Source organism: Vicugna pacos, chromosome 3 (genome assembly GCF_048564905.1).
Source record: "Vicugna pacos chromosome 3, VicPac4, whole genome shotgun sequence".
NCBI lineage: Eukaryota > Metazoa > Chordata > Mammalia > Artiodactyla > Camelidae > Vicugna > Vicugna pacos.
Window position 1 is genome coordinate 18,101,179 of NC_132989.1, and position 27,631 is coordinate 18,128,809.

The 27,631-nt window shown below is 42.1% G+C and overlaps 2 protein-coding genes across 5 annotated transcripts in view; one reads left to right on the top strand and one right to left on the bottom strand.

Annotated features, from left to right (window-relative positions):
* Positions 1–714: 714 nt before the first annotated feature.
* On the top strand, positions 715–17,242 carry PLAC8L1 (PLAC8 like 1). The gene is made up of 4 exons (XM_006204497.3): positions 715–930; positions 5,637–5,773; positions 15,770–15,906; positions 16,994–17,242. Exons 1-4 carry the CDS (start codon positions 806–808, stop codon positions 17,132–17,134), a joined length of 540 nt encoding a protein of 179 aa, XP_006204559.2. The 5' UTR covers positions 715–805; the 3' UTR covers positions 17,135–17,242.
* Positions 17,243–19,345: 2,103 nt separating this feature from the next.
* Positions 19,346–27,631, bottom strand: part of SH3RF2 (SH3 domain containing ring finger 2) — a 123,399-nt gene continuing 115,113 nt past the window's right edge. For 2 of the 4 annotated variants that reach the window (XM_031671778.2, XM_072955557.1), the window contains exon 11: positions 19,346–22,886. The gene's annotated coding sequence lies outside the window, so the exon portion shown is untranslated. The remainder of the gene's footprint in view (positions 22,887–27,631) is intronic. The other 2 variants (XM_031671767.2, XM_072955558.1) reach the window with 1 other exon arrangement.

Below are 27,631 nucleotides of genomic sequence, written 5' to 3' on the forward strand. Positions count from 1 at the left end.
AATTTTTTTCCTGTAGGGACATTTCCCCAGTGTCTCTGTTGTCCACACCCCCCTGAGGCATGCTCTGGAGGCTACTTCAGAGGCTCCTAAGACCCTGAAGATAGGGAGCAGTAGGGAGGCGGTCACCAGCCAGGCCCTGCTTTGTTCACTGGGTTTATCTGGGCTGTAGGAAAGCAGCAGCACCGCTTTCCTGCCGTGATCAGTGAGGTCCATGGAAGAGTAGGTGATTTCTAAAAGTTCTAAGAAGCCTTAGAGGTTTGACAACCTAGCATAGCTCAGACTTTTAGGAAGCTGTCTTTCATTAGGTGGTTTCAAGCACGATATTGGCTGAAAGACCTTATTTTCTGTCTCTGCTTTCAGGTTATTTGTGGGACTCATGTGATCTTGCTGAATTGGACTAGCGGCCCCGGGGATGAGGAGAGGCCCCTACTGCTCCTCAGCTACCTGGCAAGGTAGAATCTGTAGCCTTTTGAGTCTCCTAAGGAGAAGTCAGGTGACACTTAGCTAGGTAAATGTTTGCTAGAGTTCGCTCTTAAAGCAAAAGGATTTTTCCACCAAAGATAAGTTTTCTTTTTATTCAATTTACACTATATATTCAGCAATATCTCCCTTCAAATTAGTAAGAGGGACAGGCCCACAGTTAGGTGTATAAGGTGTCTGTCAGTTACACTGTGACCTCAGGTTCCGGAATATCAAGGCAACATTCTTTAGATGTTTCACTTTGGACTGAACCTAAGTTTAGAAGCAGTCAACTTGTTGTCAAAGGGAAAAGGATATCCCATGTGACCAGAAAACACCTGTTACTATGAGTTGGTTTGGGAATTACTTCTCTAAGTTTCCTGAGGATGTTTCCTTTCTCAACGTACACTCACCTCTGTTGCTTTCGCTCATACCATCTGAAGATGAACAACATTTTATCTCCAACTTGAGGTAGGGAGTAGGGTGATTCCCCCCCACCCCTCACCAGCTTTTGCTCTTTGGTTGGAATATCAAATCAATGTCTTCTTATGAGGAGCCAGGAAAAAGAAAACTGGGCTCGGAAAGAAAGTAGCTGCTATCATTTCCCATGTGCACTTGAAAAGGGGGCAACTGATTAGTTCCTTCTGGCCTCACTTGGCTGGTGGAAAGAGAAGAGCTGCCTTGGGTGGAAGGGTGTCTCTTTATTTTAACTTAAAATGTTGAGCCCTGACCAAGTGAAACTTTATTGCTGGTGGCTGCCAGTAATTTCCACCCTTTTGAAATCAAAGCTCAAGGGTTTTGGCTTCAGTTAAGAGTTTGAAATAACTAAGGAGGCCTCAGTGGAAGGCAGAGCAAACTCCTAGTACTTCAAGTTTCATTAAGGAAGAGAGCAACATGAAACACCCCAGCCGAAGCACCAGGTGTGTGGGGACACGCGGTGGGAAATGTGCTGAGCTACCGAAAGAGGGGGAAGGCAGAGTGAGGCTGAGAAGGAGGAGGACTGTATCTCATCCCTCTCCTGACACTGTCGCTCCGTGCGAGGCAGTAACTGGAATGACTGGAGATAGCCTCCTGCCTCCCACCAGTGGAAGCCTCTCTGCTTCTGTCTTTTATAGTGACCAACCCCCTTGGTTTGGCTGGGACTGTCCTAATTTTAGCACTGAAAAGTTTTCCATCCTGGGAAAACCCTTAGTCCAGGGCAAATTGGGATGATTGGTCACCCAAATTGAATTTTAAGATATTTGGGTAGCACATATGACAAGTGAGAAACTGTCCCAGGTCTTCTTGTTCCATTCTTTGTTTCTTAGAGAAGTGTGCAGAGTGCCCTAGGCTATGTGCAAGGCCCTTAAGCTAAATAAAACGGTACTTGCCATCAAATGCATGCCTACTATACGCCACGTACATGATCTTGTTGAATCCTCAGGGCAACTGTGGAGGTAGGATATTTTAAATCCAATTTTATGGGAGAGGAGACCAGAGTTCAGGGCTGGGACAAGTTGTGTTTTCCAAGGTCAAACAACTAGAAAGCAGCTGAGGCACATTTGAACTTAAGTGTACCTGAATCTAAGCTCTGATCTCTTTCCAATAAATGAAGAACTTGCTGAATTTGATAGCAAATGGATAGCTGCTCTGGCTTAGATGCTGTGACCATCAGCTTCACCCACTACTTCCAAACTCATTCCTATTACTGGTAAGAAAAGATTCTGCCTCTCTGGGGTTACATACAGAGCTAAAAGCTATGCAGGAAGCTGCAATAGCTACTTTATTTTGATACCTGTAGCAGCCCCTGAATAATTATTCAGTTCTTAAAGGAACTACTAAGTGCCCAGCACATAGCAGGTGCTGAGTGAAGGGTAGCTATACTTATTTCGTTTTTGACATGTTTGCTATGATCCTGAACTGAAATGTTTTAGCCAGTGCATGTCATTTCAAACATTTTAATGTTTAAAAATCACCAAGGAATCAGAGTATTAAGGAAAGAAACTAATATAGTTCTTGAGTTCAAAATTAGGTAAACACACAAAAAAACAACATTTTTCTCCCCCGCCAAGGCAAAGGTATCCTCTTAGTTATTTGATTTGGAATAGATACAGGACAGGCTTCCTCACCATAATAAGAGGTGTTACACACATAATGCTGAGACAGAAACAGAAAATTCTATTCCAGGCCTCCAAGCTATAAGGGATTTCAGAGGAAAATCTAATCTAGGGGCTCGGCTCTAAGAAATTCCTTTACTAAAATCACTGGAAGCTCTTAGTACAATAATCAAAGTCCTCAATTTGTAGGGACCACACTGAGAGGTAAATGCCTTGGGCGGTGTGGAGGGAACCAAGGAGATTTAAGACTGCTCTCAAAAACTATGTTTTTATGTAATCAGTTCACACCTGAGAGTTATGCCTTTACTAGAGAGTGAAACACAGTTAAGATCATATAACTTACAGCTACATTTGAGGAGGACTCAAATATGATGGAAGAGATAGGTGAATTCAGTTTAGTCCAATTCAACAAATATGCACCCACCAGGTTTCAAGGAGGGCACTGGGTTCTGGGGATACAGGGAGAAGCAGCAAGTGCCCCCTAACCTCCAGCGGTTCACACGGAAGTAGGGGGGTAAGATATATATAGAAGTAGTTTCTTCAGGACCAATTTGAAATCTTCAAGGGTGTCTTAGTCTACTGAGGCTTTCATAACAAAATACCATAGACTGGGTAGCATAAAGAGCAGGTATGTATTTTCTCACAGTTCTGGAAGCTGGAGGTCCAAGATCACGGTGCCAGCATGGCTGGGTCCTGGTGAGGACTCCCTTCCTGGGCTGTAGCCTTCTCTCTTTGTGCTTATATGGCCCGTCCTCTTCTGATAAGGCCAGTTCTATCAGACCGGGAGCCCAGCCCTATTCTTCATTTAACCTTACTTACCTCTCTCCAGACAGTCACACTGGGGGCTGGATCTTCAACATATGGACTTGGGGAGAAACAGTTCAGTCCATAGCAACAGGCCCTAACCCACATCATAACAAACATATTAAAACGTACCCATACCATATGTTATATCCTTTTTTTGTTGTTGTACAGTAAGGGAAAAGATGTTTATAATTTGCTTTTGAAATTATTTGGCTATGAGTAATTAATTTGTGATTGCTGCTTCTCAGCATTCATTCATTCTTGGGATTTTTTCCCCCCAAAATGAAAGAATTATAAATTGTTTTCAAATGTAATAAAATATGTGTGAATTTCAAATTTGACAATTGATGAGACAGATGTAAAGCTAGATTTTTGTGTTTAATTGAGAATTAACTAATTTTTACTTTGCAATTTTTATATTTTGTAGCCAATACTTTTTTTTCCAGGTCTCAAACACTTTTGTAGGCTCTTAAAAAGCTTGCTAGGCCCTAAGCATTGTCTGTAATGCCTAATGGTGTGCGTATTTCATAGCTCCACTTCACACTTCTAGACAGGTAGTTCCTAACTCCAACCTCTCTTCCAAGTTCTGGTGTAGCATGGCCACCTGTTGGCCAGGATGCTCCTGATGCCATACTGACATTGTAGCCTGGCTGTGTTCCAAGCATCCTCTTCCCAGTTCCACCCTACCTCCTATTACTTGCCATCTCTATTACACTGACATCACCACCTACTTAATGGGAGACTCAAGCTAGTGCAGTGATCGTCAGTGGTCTCCAAATCCACCTGTATCGGGCTTCAGGCTGGTATCAGGATGACTGCATGGGAACTGCCTGGGAACCTTGTTATGAATACTGATTTCTGTACCTCTTCCCTGGAGACCTATGCAGTGGTCTGGGGTAAGACTTGGGAATTTGTTTTTCTTAACAAGTTAATGGGCTGTCAGATTTGGGAAGTTGTAGACTTGGGTAGTGTTAGTAGAATGAAAAAGAGGTGTGGATTTTAATAACAGTACCCCTTATGATAACACAAAATCCCATTGATTTATTGTCCCAAATCAGAGGTTCTCAAAAGGCTCCCCAGCTGTTTCCAAGATGCCCCCAGTGTGTGGCCTTAAGGATGCTCAGGAGTATTCTGCCCTGGCCCTTGGGCTGTGTGTCTCAGGTGGTGAACTTTGGTGACTATTACTGTAACAACAGCTGTTAGAGGAAGAAATTCTCTTGCCTCTTGTTTATTTTCCCTTAAGTATGAGTTTGAGGCAGGCTTTTTAATTCTTCATAACACCCTGGAGACCAGGTACGGACTCTTAATGAAGCTTGCCAAAAGGGAAGCACAAAACAGACCGCATGTAGAGGCTCAGACTCATTCTAGGGACCCTCCACCCTGCTCTTGACCTGCCCCTGCCACGAGGCCGGGTAACAGCTTACCCTTCACAATAGGACTGACTCCAGGTATCTCCACGGTAGGAGTTCAGGCAAAACTGACTTTCAGCCCAAAAAGAGAGGGATGTTTTTTCTCACCTCACTTTTGAAGCCCATACCCTGGGCCTTCATTTCTATTTCAGAATGATTGAGTGGTGTATCTATTCCCTTCAGGGAAAAGCAAACCGAAGTTGTACTTTGTGGTTGCACTAGGACAATCATACAGTAGTTCGATATCAAGACATATTCTGAAGTCTGGGTTATTCACTTAAATGATGCTGCCTGTTCAATTTCAGTAGCCTTGTCTAGATTTAGATGTACCAGCTTAGTCCAATTCCTTATTTGTCTTCAACAAAGGTTCAAAATACCTGGGGTATAGCCTCGCTCAGGATCACCTTGTTACGCATGCTCTGGGCACAGTAAACTAATTATATGTCTCTCAGTCGACATAATAAACCTGTGAGCTAGTTTTTTCATCTTACATTTGAACAAACAGAAAGCAGAAGAGGGATTAAACGACTTAACTGAGGTCAAGCTTCCAGGAACGGGCATGCTGGGGTTTGAACTGAAGCCTCTTGGTTCCTAGTTTGTCAATTTAACTATCATGAAACACTGAGGAAGTAGGCTGAACGTTGAATTTGAGTAACAGGACCTGGAATAATAATGTCATTAATAGAAGTGGGGCAAAAAATTAGAGGAGAAGGTGTGATGGAGAAGGAGGGAGGGAGACAGTGAGGTCAGCTTGGGCTATGAAATAAGAGCCACTTGGCATCACTGGGTCCCTGCCTGTTTATCCCTCTATCTCAGCCTGATACCGTCTTCTTTGTTTCCAAGTTAATCACCATCCTTGACTCTCCAGGAGCCATGCACCAGCCCAGGCTGTGGTGAAGCAGCCTGTCCAGGGAGCCAGTGGCAGGACCACAGTCACAGCGATTGTCCAGACTGGTGGGGACTGGAGCACCGGCCTCTTCAGTGTCTGCAGAGATAGGAGAATTTGTATGTTTTCCTCTTCATTTAAGTTCTTCTGTACTGTTTTCTTTCCCAAGACATAAGTGAGTATCAAAGCTACATCAGGCCCAAGGACAGAAAGTAAATGGTTTCAGAAAAACTAGACTAAACTTCTAGGGACGCAGATGCCCTCCTTGGCAGGAAAAATCTTGTTTTTCACGAATGTGAATGCTTTTATAGAATATGTGGGTGACTTCAAGGAGTTTTTAAATGACAAAATCCACATAGACAAAGATGTACAAAATGGGCTTTCTCATCTGCAGCTGGTGGGAGAATAAATTGATACAGGCTTCCCAGCGAATGGTTAGTAAAACATACAAAAAGGACCTCAGGTGTTATGTAGCCTTTGACCTAGTAATTACATTCTTAGGCATTTAGTCTAAGGAAATAAATCATGTACCAAGATTTAGCAGCATCATTAGGTTTTGCAGCATTGGTTATAATAGCAACAGTCTGGAACAACCTAAATGTTCACTGGGGGCATCCATACAATGAGTTAATTACACAGCCATGAAAAGTCACGTTGTGGAGTAATGCCTACTGGGATGGAAAAATATCTGGCTGCATTTTTAAGTTAAAGAAGCAGATTATAAAACTATACATGTTAGGCACCATTTTGGGGAAGAAATGTTAAGAAAAATAACTGGAAGGATATAAATACAAATGTCTGCAGCAGGTGTCTCCAGATGGTAGGCTAGTGGATAATTTTTCTTTTTGCTTATGTGTCTAGTATTTCTATGAGGAAAATGTAGTAAGTACTCTTATAACAGTAAGATCATAAAATGAAGTCCCCTTTGTTGACTGAAATCTTTTCAGACACTAGTGTAGTTATAAAGATGTACCAACAGCACCGTCCTCTAGGTACATGATCTCCCCCTGGGTTTGACGTTCAAAGTGCATTGGTTCTATTTTCACCTGAGGACATTCTGACCCATCTTTGGTACCACATGTCAGTATCCCCTTCAAGGACCTGATGCTCTTGCCTAGGGAGCAACTTGGTCACAGAATCTTTTTTTGGAAGGGGGAAGATCCCTTTAATGGATGAGGGCCAGCCTCTTAAGTTCAATAGACCCTGGATTTAATATTTTTTGAAGAATACGGCTCTCTCCACCCTTTGGAGGCCTCTGGGAAGATCCGAATTTGTCCTAAATCTTCACAGGATGGATCAGTTCGGAGAGCTCCGAGCTGTTACATGATCCAAATCCTTATTCAGCTGAAAATCTTGCTGAGGCATAAGCTCTAACAACATTTTTTGGTGCTCTGATCATCCAGGCCTGAGCCTTCACTGTTTGCCTGGGCCTCAGAGAAGAGACTGCTGAGCACCAAACCCTGTCCTCCATCCCTGTCCCTTTGCCCATCTGACCCAGAGCTCAGCAGGTTTCTTCCTGCCATGGCTGCCCATGTGGACTTCTGAGCAGACAACGTGGCAGCCCTTCTCTGGTTCTCTTCCAGATACTCTGATTTTGGTTATCATCTTGTACTGAAGTACAGAGAAGGCAGAATTGCGATGTGGAGACCTAGCCCCAGATTGGGAAGTGGACCATTTTCCTTTTATAGCTTGTAGTTGGGGGAGTTGAGAGGGGAGGGTCATCAATGCATATCCAAGTAGGGCAAAGCCTGGAATGTAATGTAGTGGTTAGGAGAACACATTTGTATTGGATATAGACCTCACCTTGAATCTTAACTCTGCCTCTTACTGGCCATTTGACTTTGAACGAATTCTCAGAGTATTCTTCCACCTTTAAAATGAGGATTTTAAAAAAGGTGCTTGAAAGTTGTCAAGATTAAAGCAGATAATGCATAGAACTCACTCTTGAACACTGGTGTGGAACATAACTGGATCAGCATTTTTTTAGTTGCATGCTGTACTGGGTTAAACAGTGTCCTCCCAAATTTGTCCCCCAAAACCTCTGAATGTGACCTTATTTGGAAATAGGGTCTTTGTGTTATAGCGAAGTAAAAAGGTTATATTGGATCAGTGTGGGCCCTAATCCAATGGCTGATGTTCTTACGAGAAAAGGGAAATTTGTACCCAAACACGTGGAGAAGATGGCCATGTGAAGGCAGGCATGGATGAGAAAAATGCATCTATAAACCAAGGAATGCCAAGGATTGCCAGCAACCACCAAAAGTTTGGAGAGAGATGTGGAACAGGCTTTCCTTCAGAGCTTCCAGAAGGAACCACCCTGCCAACACATTGATTTCAGAATTCTAGCCTCCAGAATTCTCCAATAGAGAATAGTTTCTATTGTTTTAAGACACCCCATTTGTGGAGTTTTGTTTTGGCTGCCCTCTGGGAAACCAATACACTAGCAAATGCTGTATTTCATTAGAAGGCTGTGGGGTAGCTCACAAAGTCAAGAAATCAACTAAACACGAAGTTCAGAAAGGACGAAATGCATTATCAGGAGCTAGCTGACAATCTGGTCGACTCTGAATGTTTCTATCCTTTTGCTTTCCTGTCTGAGAACTGAAGTTTCAGCAGTCGAGCCCAATTTGATTATCCTAGGTTATGCCTGCTGCTTGGCCAGGCCAGGGCATTTTGAATGACAATTCTCTCAATACTGCCCACAATAGTGAAGGGATAATTTCCTAAATTACGATGGGGCTGCTGTGCTCATGAAAATCCCAACAATGCACTTAGTGAATCTTAGGAATTAATATTCTTTATTATAAATTTTTATCCTCCAGTATGTTGAGGGCAGAGAGTTGAGTCAGGAGACTTAAACTGGCTGCTGCCCAGTCCCAAGAGTACCTAAAAAGTTGATCAAAAAAGGACCACTCGTTACCCCTTCTGCCTTAAGCATTGCTTAGCTCTGCACCCCACCCCCATCAGTGTTCAGGAGACCAACCACACTGGGTCTTCTGTGGGTTCCCGGCTTGGTCATTTGAGAGAGCATTCTGTCAAAGGGAGAAGGAAGGACATTTGGAGAATACAGTATTCTTTACAGTTGGGCATGAGCCGTGGAGGAGAGGACAAGGATATACAGTACCAGGTAATCTCAAATGTTCTGTGCCCTCATTGTTGTTCCCTGGATAGACCTCCATTTTGTGACTGCTCATCGTGCCTCTAAGCCATTGTCTTGGAAGAGAATTTAGAGGCAGTATCACTTAATATACTCAGTACCTGCACCGTAATTCCCAGGGCACTGCTGGAGTATGACTGCCACGAGTCTTGGGTTTTTTTCCCTCCTTTGTTTACTTCATTCACAAAGTTTAATTTCAAGCAAATCACTGTGACAATAGTGGTGACAAACTTGGGAACAAAAAGGAGAGCTTCTTTGCACAACTTTGTTTCACATCAGATTCCCATCCCAGGACAGTTTTCCATTAGATGTTGGGAATTATTGCTCCAGTTTGTCATCCATTAAGCAAAAGGCACATTATGAACAGCAGTGATTTCCATTTCTTTTTGACATTTTGCTTCTTCATTTAGTTGTAATTATATTTTTTAACTGGCTCCCTCTTCCCACCTCTGCGCTTTCATCTGAATTCACACTGCAGTGGGATTAGAAAATGGCTGCTTCTGTGTCCTCTGGACATGTGGCTCCTGAAAGCTCAGATGTGAAGATGAAGCCACGCTGAAATAAGTGGCTGCAAAACAGCCTTGTGGGCGAAAGGCAGCTGTTCCAGCTGAGGGTGTTTGTGATGTTGCCACAGAGGAGATTTATGTGGGAGGTGTCATCAACATTGTTTATTAATTCAGCCAATATTTACTGAGCCCCTGCCGATGTGCAGTCATGTGATAGGTGTGACAGGCATCAGTCAGAGAGAATAAGACAGAGATGGCCTCTGAGATGAGATAGACAATAAGCAAATAAATTAATCGCAGTCGTGTGAAGTGCCATGGAGGAAATGAATAGTGTGTTTTGAAAGGAAACTGTAGGGGTTGAGTAAAGGATGGCTTCCCTGAGGACCTGACTGAAGCGGATACCTGAAAGATGGAAAAGAACCAGCCACTCAAACTACCTCCCCTGTGGAGGCATCACAAGCACCAGGTGGTAAAGAGCTTCATATGGACGAGAAAACGTCAGATGCCCAAGGTGGGTAGGGTGAAGTAGGCCAGCATTTTCTTTGGCTTTCTGGAAGCGGAAGGAGGCATGAAAAGGCCTCTGACTGGGATTCGTGTCCCTAAACTGTTTTTTGGGTAAACTGTACACTCTCTGAGAGCCCGGATCCCTGGTCATGCTCACTGCTCTAAGTACCCAGAGCACCTGATAAATAGAAGGTGCTTAAAGTATTTCCTGAATGATACATCAATGAATGACTTTTAACCTGTGTTTTCACTTGCTTCCTTCTTTCCTGCACTTCAGTGAAAGAATCATAAAGCCTCAGAGTCAGAAGGGATATCATGGTCAGCTGGATTTGCCCCTCACCAGTTTGTCTCAATCCTCTCTGCAGCAGGCCTGGCAAGGACCTGACAGCCTTGGCTTTCTGAACATTTCCAGGGAGGACGGCTCCTCTCCCTTGGAGCTAGCTCAGTGCTTTAGAAAATATGATTTTGAATGGGTTCCCGTGCACATAAGTACCTGGCCCTCTGGTATATGGTGAGCAGGAGCTCCATTCTTGCTCTGCTGCCCCCCTTCTTCCAAGAGGCCAGCACTCTTACCTGAGCCCAAATGTAGTCTGTATGCTTGTAAAGATATAAAAATTTTAAATGAGAATAGGTTAATCTTTTTATTATGAAAGTATTGTATAATCACTGTAAAAAAAGAGAAATACAAAAGGCTATAAAAGAAAAAAGCAGTGTCCTATAATTTTGGCTGTCAGAGATAACCGTTGTAGATATTTTGGTATCTGTCTTTCCAGACTTTTTCTGTATGTGGTGTGTGTAATTGACACAAATAATAGAACAGTAAACACATATAGTTCTGCATCTTCATTTTGTTTTAGTGTAACGAACAGGCAATCAGACCACATCGGCACTTCTGGAGCTAATATTTTAAATTACAGCATAGATTTCATTGTATGAATGTACTTAATTTATTCAGAAATTCTTATTAGTGGACCTTTATGTGTTTTCCAGACTTTTTGCTGTTTTAAACCAATGCTTTGTGATTATTCTCATACAGATGCCATTTTGCATGTGTGTGAGTTTATCTGCAGGATAATTACTGAGGAGTAAACCTGCTGGTCAGGTAGTATGTACAGTTTTAAATCTTGATAAATGTTGCCAAATGGCTTTCCATTTGGAAGTTGTGCTAATTTACTCTCCCACCCACAATGTATGAGCGTGGCCCATTCCTTTTCTGAGCATCTCTTATTGTTAGATGGTTCTGCCTTTTTGTGATAACTGATCTGAAATGTGCCTTGCTGCAGTTTCCACCCACCTTTCCTACTTCTGCTCTCTGGGGCTCCACACTCCGGTTTTGTGTAGGTTTCTTCTTTTTATCTCAACTCGCCTGTGAGTTAGAGAGATGAATAATGAACCACATTCCATGTGTGAGGGCGGAGCTCATCTCAGAACAAGCCAGGAACATTTAGGCTGTGGGTGCTGACATAACCACCAGGACTTCGGTGTAAGAGGAAGAGGCTGAATTTATGGCTTGTATCCCTTTTGAGTCTGAGCTGCTTTACAAAAATACATATATATTTGTGCATATACACACGTATGCATATACTTGCATATATATATTTTTTTTTACTTCACAAATGACACATGAATACATTCACTTTATTTTTAAAAAATGAAACGTTACAGAAAAGGGAACCATATTCCTCTTTTTTATTAAATCAGTTGAGAGGGTTTCCTTTCAGATCTTTTCCTATTTATATATGCATCCATTAGTAATATATATTATTTAAACAAAGCATAAATGGTATTATGCTGCACATATCATTGTGCAATTTGATTTTTTTAACTCAAAATATGTCTTGGAGATTTAGCTCTGTCGGTTCTTAATTGGTCTTTCACTGAGTTCTTAATTATTACCTAGCGTGATTTGCACCATCATGGTTTATGTACACTTTCCTCTATTAATGCACATTTGTTTTAAATTTGAAGCCACAAATAATGCTGTGGTGGATATCCTTGTACCCGCCTCTTTGTGTGCACGTGTAAGCATTACTCTAGGGTAGATAGTAAGTAGTGGAATTACTGGATCCCAGAGTATTTAAAATTTTACTAGATTCAGCCAAACTGCTTTCCAAAGTGACTGTGCCAATTTCTACTTCCGTCAGTGTATGGAGTACCTATTTCTCCATGGTGCCACACAGCATTTGACACTTAAAAACTTAAGAAAAATTTGGCATTCTTATTGGTGATAAATGGTTTCTGATGGTCTTAATATGCATTCCCCTGATTACTAACAACATTGAGCAGCTTTTCATATTTGCTGTTGGCCATTTGTGTTTCCTCTTCGGTGAATTACTTGTTCATTGTCCCATGCCTATTTTCTTCTTTTGTTTAATCCTTTATATACTGATTTGTAGGAATTCTGTGTGTATTCTGGGTACTTATGCTTGTTCTGTTACATATGCAGCAAAATTTCCTCCTCGAGACACATTTTTTTAGAAAGAAATGGAAAATTTTATTCTTGTTAACCTGAGGGTTATAATCTGGGACTTGTAAAAAGTAAATGGAATGTCACTTATTAGACATCCGGTCCATGCTCCTCGAGACTCTTAAAGACAGGATTTCATCATCTTACCCTTGTGCACCTCTTGTTGAGCCGTGAGCCAACAGTGTTTATCCTGCTGCACAACTTCGCAGTACACCTGACCCAAGGATCTTTCGTAAAGAAGTTGTATGATTTCAAACTCTCCCACAGGAGTAAATATTAAGCAGTGGTAGTGAGGACACTGTCTTGGAACACAAAACTCCACATTGTGGCATCCTAGATAAATACGTAAAACATGAGAACGTATGGGCATATGTGTTATGTGTAGCAGGTAAGACTTTGGGGCGAGACTACTGGAGTTCGCATCTGGCCTCTGCCCCTTCCTAATAAATATATGACCTCGGGCAAATGACGTAAGTCCTCTGGACATCGGTTTGCTCATCTGTAGAACAAGCCTAATAAGTAAATTTTATAGGATTGTAGGATTGTTGTGAGAATTAAGTGAGTTAATAAACGCAAAGTATTTTAGCAGGACTTGGCACATGGTGAAATCTGTACAAATATTAGCTATTATATAATAGAAGTTTGGCTTTCATAGTGTTTTCTTATCATATCTGACTTCTGTCCCAAGGTAATTGAATTTTGGGCGTGTTTCCTTTAGTATCTAGTACTGCCTTCTAACGACACTTAGATAACATGGATATTCGATGGAAAGGATTAAAGATAAAGTTAACAGCGTGTGTCATTAAAAAAGACATATGAGTCAAAAAAGTAAGGTACAGAAAGGGGAGAGTATAGCTCAGTGGTAGAGTGAGTGCTTAGCATGCACAAGGCATGGTTCAATTTCTAGTAACTTCATTTAAAATAAATAAGAAAATAAACAAATACATAAGCATAATTACCATCCCCCCAAAAAAGTTAAAAAAATAAAAATAAAGGAAGGTACAGGAGTTCCAAGGCACAGAACAAGAACTTCTTTATAATGTACTTACTGAGGATGGTGGGCATGTCTCTGCCAGTTAAAGTAGAGCAGTTCAGGCAATGTATAAACATCATTTATTATTCATTTAGATTACCAGATTTATAATTATGCAATTTTTGATTAATTTTTTATTTGCAGAGATTTTACACTGCAGTATTTTGTAATCCATGCATGCAATGAGACTTGATTGATTTTTGTATGCCATGATTCAAAATCCCCTAATTCAAGGTCACATGTGGTATGACCACTCTGAACTCACTGCAAGTTCATGGGCCACTTGCTGTCTTCTGACCTGTTCGTAGCAGTTGTCAGTGCTAATCTCACTAGGAGTAACGATTTCTTTTTTTAATGTGGGACAAAACATCCCAGACAAGGCTGAATTGTGTTTGCTTTGGACCAATGATGCCTACATGATTTAGCAATTATCTTAAATTCCTGATGAGCTGGATGAAACAGATGTTCTGCTCCTCGCAGATAGGCTACTCCTTGTCCTTCTGCCCCGCCAGTCCTCATGCTCTATGTGCACATGTGCTACCTCACCCCCCATGTGAAATTGCAGGAGTCCAGAGTCCAGGCATATCCCTTGAAGGTTCTAAGATAAAACAGTGTTCCTTGATTTTTGCTTCTTTGGCACTGAATTTGGGAGTAAGACTCCATACTCCTCACTGTTGAGGAGGGAGGGAGGGATGAGGCAGCAGAGATAGGTCTTTGACAGGAAATTCTCCTAGTGTACTAGTGACCTGGTATGTGAATCTTTGTATCTGGTCCACTAGAAGGCTATGATCACTACCGGTTCATACTCCTCATTGGAATGGATAAAATAAAAAAGACTGACAATAGCAAATGTTGGTGAGGATGTAGAACAGCAAACTCTCATACATTGCTAGTGAGAGTGTAAATTGGTAAAAATACTTTGGAGAACTGTTTGTGAATTTCTGGTGAAATTAAACATAAATCTACCCCATAAACTAGCAATTCCTCTTCCAGGAATCCACCCTAGTGAAATGAAAATGTTTGTCCACGTAAGAAATTTTATATGAATATTCATGATACTCACCATAGTAGCAAAAAATGGAATAATCAATGAGAGAAAGGATAAACAATTTGTGGAATATTTATAGACTGGAATATTACTTAACAATAAAAATGACAAACTAAAGATAGACATAACCGCATAGATGAATCTCAAGAAACATGATGTTGAACAAAAGAAGCCAGTTACAAAAGTAAACATGATTCCATTTATATAAAGTACAAGAAGAGGTAAAACTCATCTATGGAAATAGAAATCTGAATAGTGGTTGTGTCTGGAGTGGGGGTGGGAGGATTGGGATTGTCTGGGAAGGGATGCGAGGGAACTCTGGGATGAGGGCAATGTTCTGCACATTTGGTTACTTGGGTGAATATGATTGTCCAAACTCATCCAGCTGAACATTTATGATCTGTGCATTTTCTTTTACCTTATAAATATGGCTCAATAAGATTTATTGAATACATTTTTTAAAGGTTATGGTTCGTGCTTTTTTTTTTCCTGTTTTATAGTTCTAATTATTTGTATTCATCAAGGTTGTCATCTTTTGCAATACTAGATGACATAACATGTTAATCGTATACCAGTATCCTAACCTGTGGTCCAGTGATTGTTTTCAGTGGATCTTTGAGTCCCGTGAAGTTGAATGCACAATTTTGCATATCTTTGTGCATGTATTTTGCTCTTCCCTTGAGGAGCAAGTTCATAGCTATCATCATATACTCAAAAGGGTCTGTGACCCAAAACGTATTTAAAACAGAACCTCTGTGTTAGATGGTTCATGCAGAGTCTGTAGGAAACAACCAGTAGTTAAAGATGAATGAATGAATGAATAAATGACAAACTGTTTCCAGTTGACGTTCAAGGAACCAAGCGTCTACGGCAGGTGTCAGTGGCTCCATGAAACTAGCAAACGTTAGAGTAACCTTCTGGCCTGAGAAATAGAAGAGTCCTGATAAGAATAGCACGCAGAATCAGTGTACAATAAAGGAGCTTTCGATCACATTTATAGAGAAAGACGCCTGCTATTCAAAAGTATCATATACTGAGTCTATTTTAAATATTGAAATTAGGTGAATGTAATAGAAGCAACGGCTATGTTTCAACCATAAAAAAATTATTTAATGCTTCTCTCTTGACAGGAAAAACAATTACCATAGTGAATGCTAACAGAATTGTAGCAGGTTCAGCTTTGCCGGTGTTTAACAAAAGAAGACAATTTTAATGTGGCTCAGTTACGGCAATTTTCACACACTGAGTTTTGAGAATTGGTTATTCAGTCTCCGTCCCTGATTGCAGGGAGACAATGCAGCATTAAATTGATTGCATAGGGTTGTAAATGCTCTTTGAGATGTGAAGTTGCTCCATGTACATCTGAGAACCTTGGCTTGCTTTTATGTGGCTATTGACAGGTTTCTGTGGTCTCCTTTGCCCCATGTGTCTTGAGTGTGACATCGCCAGGCATTATGGAGAGTGTTTTTGTTGGCCATTGTTACCTGGGTCCACCTTTGCAGTGAGAATTGGCACCAGAGAGAGACATAAAATACAGGTAAGTGTGAATACATCACTGGATCTATATGAGAACCTGGATCCTTTTCAGACCTGTGATTTAAAAAAAAAAAAAGAAATGTGGGTGAAGATGCTTTAAAACACCACATTTAGTGGAAGACTTTGGGAAATGAAAGGGAAGAAATTTCTGATTTCATTTGTTATTAACATGTTTATTAATCAAAATGCCACATTGTGAAGGGTATTTCCAAGGGAGCCCTATTGTAGATTACTGGTCAGTGGGCCTCTTCCGTTTCTCTGTCTCTTATTGCATTAAGAGAAGATAACAGGTAGAAATGTACCAAATTTGGAGGATAAACTTGGAATAATCTCACTTAAAATGTAGCCTATCTGCAATATACAGAATTCACTTTGGAAGGTTCCTGGTGACTCATTAAAGAGCCAGCAAATTTCCAGCGCAGCTGAGATGGAGGTGCAATAAGACATTGAGGACAGATGTGTCATACCAACTAAGATGTGGACAGATAAAAAAAAGGCATCTCTTTATATACTCATATGGAATGATCCCTGAGATAAATATTTTAAGTGAGAAAAAGAGCAAGGTGTAGAAGAATGCAACCATTTACATAAAAAGACTGTATACATGTATACTTGCCTAGGTGTAGAATTTATCTGGAAGTGCATTGTAAGAACCGCCAATGACGGTTGTCCCCAACAGGTAACTGGGTGGCTGAGGACAGCTATAGCAGGGGAATTCCTTTTTACTGTGGGAGTTTTGGACCATGTGCACTTATAACCCATTCCAAATAAATAAAATAATTAGAAATATTAAGTCCTAAGAGGAAAAAAAAAAAGACGTTGACAGGGGAGTTTTCCTCTGTCAGGGAGACAGTGGTTTCAGGTATGAAGCCTTAAGGGAGGGTCTCTGAACTGCAAGGATTGATTAGCTGCTTGGCACTTGGGTAACCTCGTGGAGTTATGTCCCTGGATGATGACTTAAGGGTGGTGGTGGATCTTGGGTGGGATGGGCCACCACGTAATATTATGGAGGTCCCTAGGGAAAGGAACTGAGCCTGTGTGACTCTGAACAGAGACTCGGCTGAACAGAGACCTGGGTCTCCCCCTAGGGCACGCTGTGTGAGGACTGGCTGGCGGTGCACTGCTGTTGGCCTTTTTCCATCTGTCAAGTGGCCCGGGAACTCAAGATGAGGACCTCCCAACTCTACGAAATCTATGCAGCCCCTTTGACTAAAGAAACTTTTATTTGACAGGGTAAGAAAACTCGTCCTCACTCCTCTCAAACGTCTCTTAGTAGAGAGATTGTTCTTCATAATCTCACTGAAATAATCTGAAAATAAATGATTTCCCCTGCTGTATTCACTGGTGCCCTTTCTTTGTACATATCCCCAAGGAAAACTCTGTTATTTGTCACAACTTGCCATCCCAGCCCAGCCACAATAGGCCGATTATGAGTTTTGTGCCCTCCACCACCCTGCCTGGGGTTTTGGAATGTTGCATTTCCCCCCATCTTCCCCCTTTCATGAGGCGTATCTGGGAAGCTGGAAGAATTGCTATATGGCTTTCTTATGCTAAGCTTCTTTTCCCAAAGTACCAGTGATGGGGCAGGAGGTGGTTAATTTTATTTAGCACCTGGACTGGGCACTAAGTGTCACTGCACTACAGAAGTGTTGTCCTGACTCCTTCAGCCCTGACTGCGTAAAGGAGAAAGTCTCAGGTGGTTGTTGATCTTGAACAGCTCTCTAGTGCTTGCAAATCTTCAGCCCTGGACTCAAAGCCTTCGGAAGGCAACTGTTAACAGGTTGAATTTTGTCCCCTCCCTCCCCCTTCCTACCAAAAAGATGCTGAAATCCTAACTCCTGGTATCTGTCAATGTGACCTTATCTGAAAATAGGGTGGAAATAGGGTCTTACAGATGTAATTAAGTTGAGGTCATTAGGTGGGCCCTGATCTGGTATGACTGCTGTCCTTACAAGAAAAAGAGATGAGACACAGAGGAAGAGACACACAGAGGGAAGACAGCCGTGTGAAGATGGAGACAGAGATTGGAGTGATGCTGCCACAAGCCAAGAAATGCCTTGGGTACCAGGAGCTGGAAGCGGTGGGGGGATAGCCTCCCCTAGAGGACCCAGAGAGAGCGTGGCCCTGCCAACATCTTCTGGACTTCCAGCCTTCAGAACTGTGAGAGAGTAAGTTTCTGGTTTTTCTGTTTTGTTTTGTTTTTTGTTTTTAACTGAAGTATAGTTGATTTACAAAGTTGTGTTGGCTTCTGTTGGCTTAAGCCACCCAGTGTGTGGTCATTTGTTACAGCAGCCTTAGGAAGCTAATTCACCAAGCATCTACTGTGTGGTTAGAATACTCTTGTTTTTTATAGGGTAGCGGCACAGAGCAGTGCTGAGGCACCTGGGGTCTGAAGACAAAGTGCCTCCTTCGTTTACTGATTGTAGTGCTAGGGGCAGATCTGCTCATCTTGCTGTGCCTCAATTTCTTCCTTTGTAAAATGACAGTACCGACCTTAGAGGGCTGTGAGGATCCTAACCAGTCAAGACACTTAGCACAGTGCCTGGAAAGGAGTGCGGACTTCGTAAATATGAGCTATTATTACCATTTACTGCTAAATTATATTCATAGCAAGTTATATAATTTTCCATCTACAGTTGGGATATAAAGCTTTCTTTTCAATCAAGTTTTAGATTAAAACTGGGTTGATTAAAATAAGGATGGAGTGGGGAGGGTACAGCTCAGTGGTAGAGAGCATGCTTAGCATGCACGGGGTCCTGGGTTCAACCCCCAGTACCTCTGTTAAAAAAAAGAAAGAAAGAAAGAAACCTAAGTATCTCCTCCTCCAAAAAAAAAAAAAAAGAACATTAGGTAAATAATCATATACATGGTTGGTGGATATGGTGAACCTTGGGAAGGTGGTAAAACATGAATTATGTTGAGCACCTGTGTGTGCCAGGCTCTGTTCAAAGCACTCTACATGTTTTAAGATATTTAATCCTTAACATTCCTCAAGAAGGTGCTATTATAGCTCCATTTTCCAGATAAGAACCTGAGCCACAGAGAGGTTAGGTGACTCGCCCAAGGCCACAGAGCTGGTAAGTGATAAGCAGTCAGGCTCTTGAGGCTGTGCCCCTGGCCTCTGCACTAAGCAAGCAGAAGCAGCTTGTGGCTGAGGCCTTTTTGGGCCTTCATGGTGGTACAAACAGGAGTTTGCTCCAGGGAGGTGAACTCCGCCTAGTAAGCATGGAGAGATGTCACTCACTCCTGCTTCCAGCTCTCCCCACCAAAACAAAGCAGTTTCTGTGTGACAAAGTGACCCCTCTCCTCCCAACCCTTCTTTCTGGATGTCCAGGGAAGCTGCCAGGAACCAAAGCCCTTTGGGAGCAATAACATGCTCAGTGCTGACGCTGAACACATGATAAAGTAGTCCCTTCTCCAGCCACCTACTGAAAAAACCAGGCCTGAGGGACGAGTCTATGAAGTCAGAATAACCGGTTTTATTGTTTCATGAGAAAACACATACCACGCTTCACAAGCTGTCACCTGGGAACAACACGGATTTTTGGCAAAGGGGTCTTGGATGACCTGTCCGCTCTCACACGATGACCCCTCCCTGCGCGCAGAGCAGAGGTACTTCCCACACCAGTTACAGGCCCGGTGCTTTTCTCGGCTGCGATCAGAGGTGCGAATGAACCTCTCTAGCAAGGGAGCCCCTTTTTGCCCTTTGCAGCTTCTGATCAGTCTGGGCAGCAGAGCAAACTTAACACCTCATTAGAGCCCCAAACCCAAACAAGTAAAACTCTGGGTCCTAAAAGCACTGAGTCTGCCACTGAATCATGGAACATAAAACAGAAATGACACGTGGTAGTGCTTTGAAAACCGATGGTGGAGAGTGGTCCTAGAGCAGGGAGGCTACGGGCCCTGACTTCCAGTTTCCTCTAGAACTTGTCAAGTCCATGAAGAAAGGACTTCACAAAGACAGGTGTTTCCTTCCCCAGAGAAAAGTTATCCGACATCAAATGTTTAGGTGAGAGATGACAGCTCTGATACTCAGCTTCCCGCTTCCTCAGACTTAACAAGATGCTGTTGGCGGAACAAATCTGAGAGTTAGCCAACAGCGAGGCTGTTCTGTGTGTTTTTCTTCTTGCTAGAAAATTCCCTTTGGTTTTCTAAGATGCAAAGTGTGGAACAGATAGATCTCTGATGACTCTGGATGGGTACACAACACCAACACACATGCAATAAACATTTCAAAGTAATCTATTATAAAGATTGTTATAAATTACAAAACCAGAAGACAAACAAATGAAACCCCACCACACTTCGTGGCTTTACAGTGCAAGATACTAACGAAATAAGCTGCCAGCCCTGGTACTACTTTTTTGGAACAAAGATATGAAAAGTTTGGAAGTCCTTAAGTGTCCACTGTCCCAGAAAATAATTTCTATATGTTTCTATATTTTATACCTCTAAAGTTTATTTATACAATAGTCCCTAATGAATAATATGTTACACCCTTTTAATAAACATTATTCACATACATATCTCATAAAGATTCTCTTTTGGTCTATTAAAAACTGTTTAAAAAAACACCAGAGACACAAGAGTCCACAGGTTTGTTGCCTATATTTCCATGAAAGAGTGCATTTTTCTCCCTTTCCTCCTTTCCCCTAAATAACACCCTCTCCCTTGACCCAACATGTAGTAATAAGAAGTAACAGTTTCAGAAAATGAAACTCAAACTTCATGGTTAGCAAACTATTCTCAGGGTCATTTCTGGGCTGAATCATTCTAATTCGTCCTCCTCTGCCTCCCCACCACCTGCATCCCTTTGTGACCCAGGACAATTTGGAATCTAAATGTTGGAGCTGACAGTCCAAAGATGAAAACTTTAGGAAATTGGGGAAGCTTTTCTTAAGCTTCTCAGTTCGGCTGGAAACATCAGATTCTTCATTTTGTGCTTTAGGAAAAATATTTGGCTCTTTGGCTAAGCAGTTTCCAAGGAAAAGCTAAAATCTTCATGAAACCCTCTATGAAACTATGAGCCATGGAAAGTGCCCAGAGATGTGAAAAACAGCAAGTATCAAAATGAGGAGTGGTGGTTTCCTGCTGTTCTGAATGTCAGAGGGGGAAGCCAATCTCAGAAGAAGAATATCTAGGCGAGAGGGCCTTGAAGACAAGGCTATAATTAGCCAATGTGATCTCACGGTTTCTGGGGATTAGAAGTTGCGTTGCCCCCCACACTCGACCCTGTCCAATTTACACTACTTGCTTTTGTGTGGATGGCTTATCTGTATATAACCTTTCCATATATCATATATAAAACTAAAAGTCCTTCCACCTCTAACCTTCCATGACTTTACCCTGGAAAGTGAAGTCATTGAAATCTATTTATAGCTGGGCTATAAGGCCTCCTGGTCATAACAAGTACATTCCAGAATCTAAAGGCAGCATCTCTACACATTCATTGCTGCTGAGGCTAAAGAGGAGCCAACCAAACCCAAATTCCTCCCAGAGGAAATGGAACCAACACAGTCACAGTAGTTAGGGGAAAAGGGAGGACAGACTGTTGGCAGCACCATCACTGACCCTGTGTGAGAAGGAGATGTCATCACTACGTTATCCCTTCTGTGGTCTCCTGATACCTCTTGCCTTCTCACTCACCTCTTGGCAGATAAAGCCAATACTGCAGGACTTCTTTGCTTATTATCACCTTCCCCTGAGGTTAACCGCAAGAAAGGCATGATTAAGACGTCTTAGTTATTCATCCCATTAAGAGATGAGTGCAGTTTGAGCCCTGAATGTGACAGCATCATACAGAAGAAAACATTTCTGTAACCACAAAATACAATCCTTATTTGACTAATAGTTTGGCTGATGCTTGCTCCTGTTTACCGGCAGGACTGGATGAAAGACTGAGGATGCTTCAATGCAAAATTCTGATCATGAACTTTAAAACCACTAACATATCCAAATCATGCTGCATTCTTGTTATTGTCTGATAATCAGGGAAGCATGTGCTTTTAGAAATGAAATTCTTATTGATGTCTTAAAATGGGGGAGAAGATGAAAACATATGGCTCAGTCTTAGAGTATTTGTGCATTTCATTTATCTGTGTAGTATTTCTCTCAGGTTAGCACAATTTAAAATTTACATTTTAAATTATAGTCTTTTAAAAACCGAAGGTAGACTATCTTCCAATGTCTTCTTTAAAATGGCTTATTTCTGAACAAGAAAGTATGTATGGTTATAACTAATTTTTTTATCTTTAGACTTGAAATAGCCTCTCAGGAAGCTCTGCATTCTGTGGCATCTCTCTTAAGACATCATGCATTTTTCTGGTCTGAGATTCTTTGTGTACTAAGTCTTTATTTCCTTGATTGGTGTGTTTTAACAAAAACCCTCTGGATCAGAAAGTGTCAGGGCAGAAAGACAGAATAGAATTGGAAAGGAAAAGAACGCGTATGTGGTGGAGTCAGGGGATGGGGTGAAGCCTGGGGACGTGGTGAAGAAGCACTAGCCTCTCTGGCTTGAATACCTGAGAGGAGAATATTATACCATCCCCTGCACTGCTCTAAATCTGAGCTAGAGAGACTGGCCAGACACAGCGCTGGAAGGCATTTGATGTCCAGTCCTTTCACTTGTCAGTTAGGTGCTAAGGTGTGAGAAATTGGCAAGACAGAGTTTGGCTTTGGTAGCAGATCCAAATAACAAGAGGGATGGGAGTCTGGTGTAACCTGTAACAGCACGTGACTCATTTGCTTTTTCTGTCCTGGCCCGTCACCCACTGATACTGTGGGAAGACAGATTGGCTTTTTCTCCTATTACCCTCTGTCTTGGAGGCCAGCCTATTGGTATTCCTGTGCCATCCCTGATGTCCAAGGAATAGCACACGGTCTGTAACTCTGCACGGAGCAGTTTCCATCCAAGCAGATGATTTGTTCTCTTCAGCATCCGGTTGTTGATAGTTCCTCCTGGGAAGATTTCCAATGCAGGTTCTGTGAAGGTGAAAAAGACTTCAGAATCTGCTGTATGAATGCAGCCTGGTTAAAACTAGAGTTCTTTAAAATTCTTAAGTCTTTGGGGGCAGGAATCTGTCTTTTCATTTCACAGAAGAGATGTCCTGTCCTCGGTTCATCACATGGGGAAGTACAGACCATCGATTTTCCCATTATTGGTGACGCTAACTTTGGTCTTTTGGTTAAGGTGGTGGTCTACCAGGTTTCTTCACTATAAAGTTGCTGTTTCCCCTTGGTGACTAATAAGTATCCTTTAAAGTGTGCACCGACCCTCTTCAAGCTTTCACCCACTGGTTTTAATATCCGTTGATGATTCTTGCCTGAACTAGTTATTACTGTAGTGGTTACCAAAGGGTGATTTTTAAAAATTCCATCATTCCTTCTACACTTTGTAGTTGGAAGTTTAAGGAAGAACTTTACCTTCTAGAACCATCATTTATCTGTTTAATTAATTCATTAATTTGTATAGACTTGGGGATTCCTGTTTGATTATTTGTAGAGATCATCATCCATTACTGCCAAAAGTAGATAATCTGAATCTACTGATGTTCTTATATATCAGACAAACCCTAATTGAGAGACATTCTATTAAATAAATGGTCTATGTTCTTTGAAATGCCAAAATCAATGGATCCTGGGGAACTGTTACAGATTAAAAGAAAATAAAGAGATACAACAAATGCAGTATGTGGTCCCGGTTGGGATCCTAGACAATACATTAAAGTGTATTTTCTCTATAAAGGAAAGGAGTAGGACAATTAAAAACATAGCAGAGCAGAGGGGAGGGTGTAGCTCAGTGGTAGAGTGCTTGCCTAGCTCGCACAAGTTCCTGCATTTAATTCCCAATACCTCTGTTTAAAAAAGCAAACAAACAAAAAAAACCCCTAAAATTACCTTCCCTCCTTTAAAAGAATTTTAAAAAGAAAAAAACTTTTTTAAAGAAATTAAAAAATTAGCAGAGCAATTAGATAAAATCTATGGGCTAGTTATTAGTACTATATCAATGTTAATTTCCTGATTTTGATAACTGTGTTGTTGTTATGCAACATCCTTGTTTTTAGGAAATACACACTTTTAGGGAAAAACATTTAGGGAAAAATAGGCATTTGATTTTTAGTTTGTTCTCAAATGGTTCAGAAAAATTATATATATAATTTATATTACATTTTAATTTAATATTTAATTAATATATAATATATGAAAGAAAGAGGATCAAAGCAAACATAGTAAAATGTTAATATCTAGGGATCCTAGTTCTAAAGGGTATTTAGGGACTCCTTGTACTATTTTAGCAACACTTCTGTAAGTCTGAAATTATTTAAAAAATAAAGTTAAAATCCACAAGGCCCCAGAATTTCTCCAAGGCCTCAAATGTTTTATTTCGATTTCTAAACTCAACCTGCATCCCTGTCATCCCTGCGTATGTCACCAATGTCCTCCCCTCCCTGCCCAGCCCCCAGCGCCTTTTCTCTTCCTGAGGCTGAGGATGCTCAGAGGGAAGGGCAGCCAACACTTCTGGCCACCCCTTGTCCAGGTGAGAGCAGGCAGTTTGGATGGGCATCACAGGAGCTGGATGCTCCCCACGACTTTGCTGCCAGGGCTTGGCTCTTGGCCCTTCTGGGTGCAAATGAAGTCCCAAATGACCACAGTGATGGAGGACAGGAGAAAGCTCAAAGGATGATGGGAAATTGGTCCAATAATACTTATGAAGACTTGCTTGCTAAAAGGCCCAGGCTCAGAGTTTGTCTACAAGTGAGCTCCCATGAAAACCCAGAAAACAGGAAATAAGTAGGAAAGGGAATTGTTCATCTTCTGTCCAATTTTTCAATCTGGGGCCTGATTTCCTTTCTATCCAAGGACTCATGCTGACTTAACAGGCCAGTTTTCTCTTTGGGGAAACTTTAATGATGATCACAACCATAGTCTTTGTGGAGCGGCAGGAGACAGTTGGACCATGCAATCCAAGTTTATGGGGAACACTGGTTTGGGGAGTCTGACCTAAGCCCCCACTCTCCAAAGGCAGAACTATGATTCGTGGCTACAGAGACCGAGGATAGTGAAGGAACAGGAGCTTTCAAGCAGGCAGTCACATTTAGGCTCAAAACTGAGCTTCTCTGCGCCCTCAGAGCCTGCCAGTGCAACGCAGGCCTTACCTGAGGACGTGTTCCACTCAGCACAACAGTAAATCAGAGGCTCCAGGTGGCTGCATGGCATGAACACAAAGTCTGTGATTCCTAGGACGCATTCTGTGTCCCATCACTGCAGTAAGTTACACAGGCTTTGGACTTGCTGTCTCCACGGTACAGCCTCACACGTGGGCAGGCGTTTCAGCCTGCTGGTCACAACTGTTGGCCCTTATAAGGGGGGGGGGTGCCTGGATTAGACACACCCTGCTTCTCTTCCCTGTGCCTGGATGGGTGCCAGTGCTGATGCTGGGCACGTGCCTTTGGAGATGGGTCAACCTGTTACTATCACAGTGGGCCCAGAAGAGACTGCTTTGGCCTGGGGTCAGCAGCTGGAGGCACATCCCTCCAAGACTGGAGGCTAGGTGATTTGCGACTACTGCTTCTGGATCCCAAGGGAGCAGTGGTGGTTTGTTAGCTCTAACTACATTTATTGTGATGTAGCATTTCTGAGAGTGAGTGCAGGGGCAGGGAAGTAATAAGGAAGTAAGTACTGAGGGAAGGAAGGCTGGCTGCCACATGAATCTGACCTTCTAGGTTGTGCTAAATGATGTAGAGAGAACTTTAAGATCCACTGACATTTTAATAGACATCTGAACAGTCCATCAGTGATAGGCGGTACGAACACACCTATGGCTGGCTTTGTGCAGTCCTGGGTAGCAGCCCTTATTAGTCCTTTGTCAACAGGCCAGGGAGTTTGGGATTAGGCAGGTAATAATTCTTTGCTTAGTGAGCACTAAGAAGACAGGTCTGTTTGAAGTAGAAAACCCTGATGTCTGCAAGAAAGCTTTTGTGTCTCATCTTAAATGAGGTGGCAAGCAGTTAGCAGCATACAATAGAATCAGATTGCCTACGTTTATTTCCAAACCTTTCCTGGCCACCTTGCCTAATGTGGCTTATACCCCGCAGCCATTCTCTGTCTCATCTCTTTGTTTCCTTCATAACTTCTGTCATATAGAAATGATTCTGGTGGGGAGGGTATAGCTCAGTGGTGGAGTGCGTGCTTAGGATGTATGAGGTCCTGGGTTCAATCCCAGGTACCTCCATAAAAAAAAAAATCCTTTGTATTCAGTTGTTTACCATTTACTCCCCTTCATGAAGGCAGGAACATTACTTGCATTGTTCACCTCTGTATCCCAACTGGATGGAACAAAACCTTGCACCCAGTAGATGCTCAGTCAATATTTGTGGAATGAAAACAAATGAATAAATGAATGAGGTGACATTGATTTCTACCCAGGAAGAAAACATTCTAAGGCTTTAAATGGAGATGGAGTAAGAGCCAGGACATTGGCTGGAAGCCCCTTGGTCATAATGGCGTGTCCAGCAGGGGTTTAACTAATCAACACATGCATTTTCTGACTTACAAAGTGTGCCAGGGACATGTAATTTTTGTTTACTGGCACCAAGGATAAGGGATTGTTATTGAAATCAGCAGCCAGCTGGAAACACATCCCTGTCAGACCTATTTGCAAATTAGAATGGACATTTCATAAATTCTGTCAACCTTGTGAAGCTGCTGGTCCCCAGAGGGATGGCACCAGTGTGCTCACTGGCTGCATTCAGGGTCACAGACAACCCTCAACCTCAAACCTTCAACAGATGAGGACAGGAGGCAGTAGGGAACCCCAGAAGACAAAAGACTGATGAGGGTTATGGCATAAGATGCACTGAAAAATAACTGTCGTGTTGCCTCACATATTGGCACCACTGACAAGCTAATTTAAAAGGTGAAGAGAACAAAGCAGCTGAGATTTCTGGTCTTAAAGAGCCAGCTTCTTTCTGTGACCTTAGACAAGTGATTTATCCTTGGAGCCTCAGTTGTTTGATCTATAAATAGGGGACAATAATACCCGACTCATGGGAAGTTGTGAGGGTTCAATGAGAAAAGGCATGTAAACAATAATGACAGCTCACGTTACAGAGCATCTTCTACATGCTGGGCACTGTGCTAACGACTTCATGCCCCTGATCTCACTTAATCCCCACCAAAGCACTCAAGGAAGCACAATTAGAACTTGCGTTTTACAGGCAAGGGGATTAAAGGTTGGGAAGATGAAGGGACTTCCCCATGGTAACACAGGGAGGAACTGTAGCATCTGGATTTGAATCCAGGTCACCTGACTCATTGTGCTCTTAACCAACCAGCCTGTAACTGACCTTCAAAGGGGTTAGCTCAGTACCTGGCACTTAGTACACATGTAATGAATGGCAGCTAGAAAATTCTGTTCTTATTTTAGCATTTGTCCTGACCACCTGCTTTCGAGCCTTTGTTATGCTTGCCAACTCCTCCAACAGCTACCATTTTTCGGGTCTCTTCTGCACACCAGCATCTGGCCTATCCGTCTCACTTAATCTTCCCGATATTTTTCACTCTTTAGGTGAGTAAAGGAAGTCTCAGAGAGGTTAGTTAACTTGGTCCAAGGTCAAACAGCCAAGAAGTGGTGGGGCCAGGCTTTGAGCCCAGGGACATGGAAGATTCCAGAGCCCAGGTACTCCTCTCTATGTAACAACACTTCTTCATGCTGCCATCTTTCAGAG

Excerpts from the sequence above, each read along its gene's own strand:
- PLAC8L1 (XM_006204497.3), top strand. The coding sequence starts at position 806 with ATGAGTTGGTTTGGGAATTACTTCTCTAAGTTTCCTGAGGATGTTTCC. Across the intron at positions 931-5,636 it reads CATTTTATCTCCAACTTGAG|GAGCCATGCACCAGCCCAGG; the intron begins GTAGGGAGTAGG and ends TTGACTCTCCAG. Across the intron at positions 5,774-15,769 it reads CTGCAGAGATAGGAGAATTT|GTTTCTGTGGTCTCCTTTGC; the intron begins GTATGTTTTCCT and ends GGCTATTGACAG.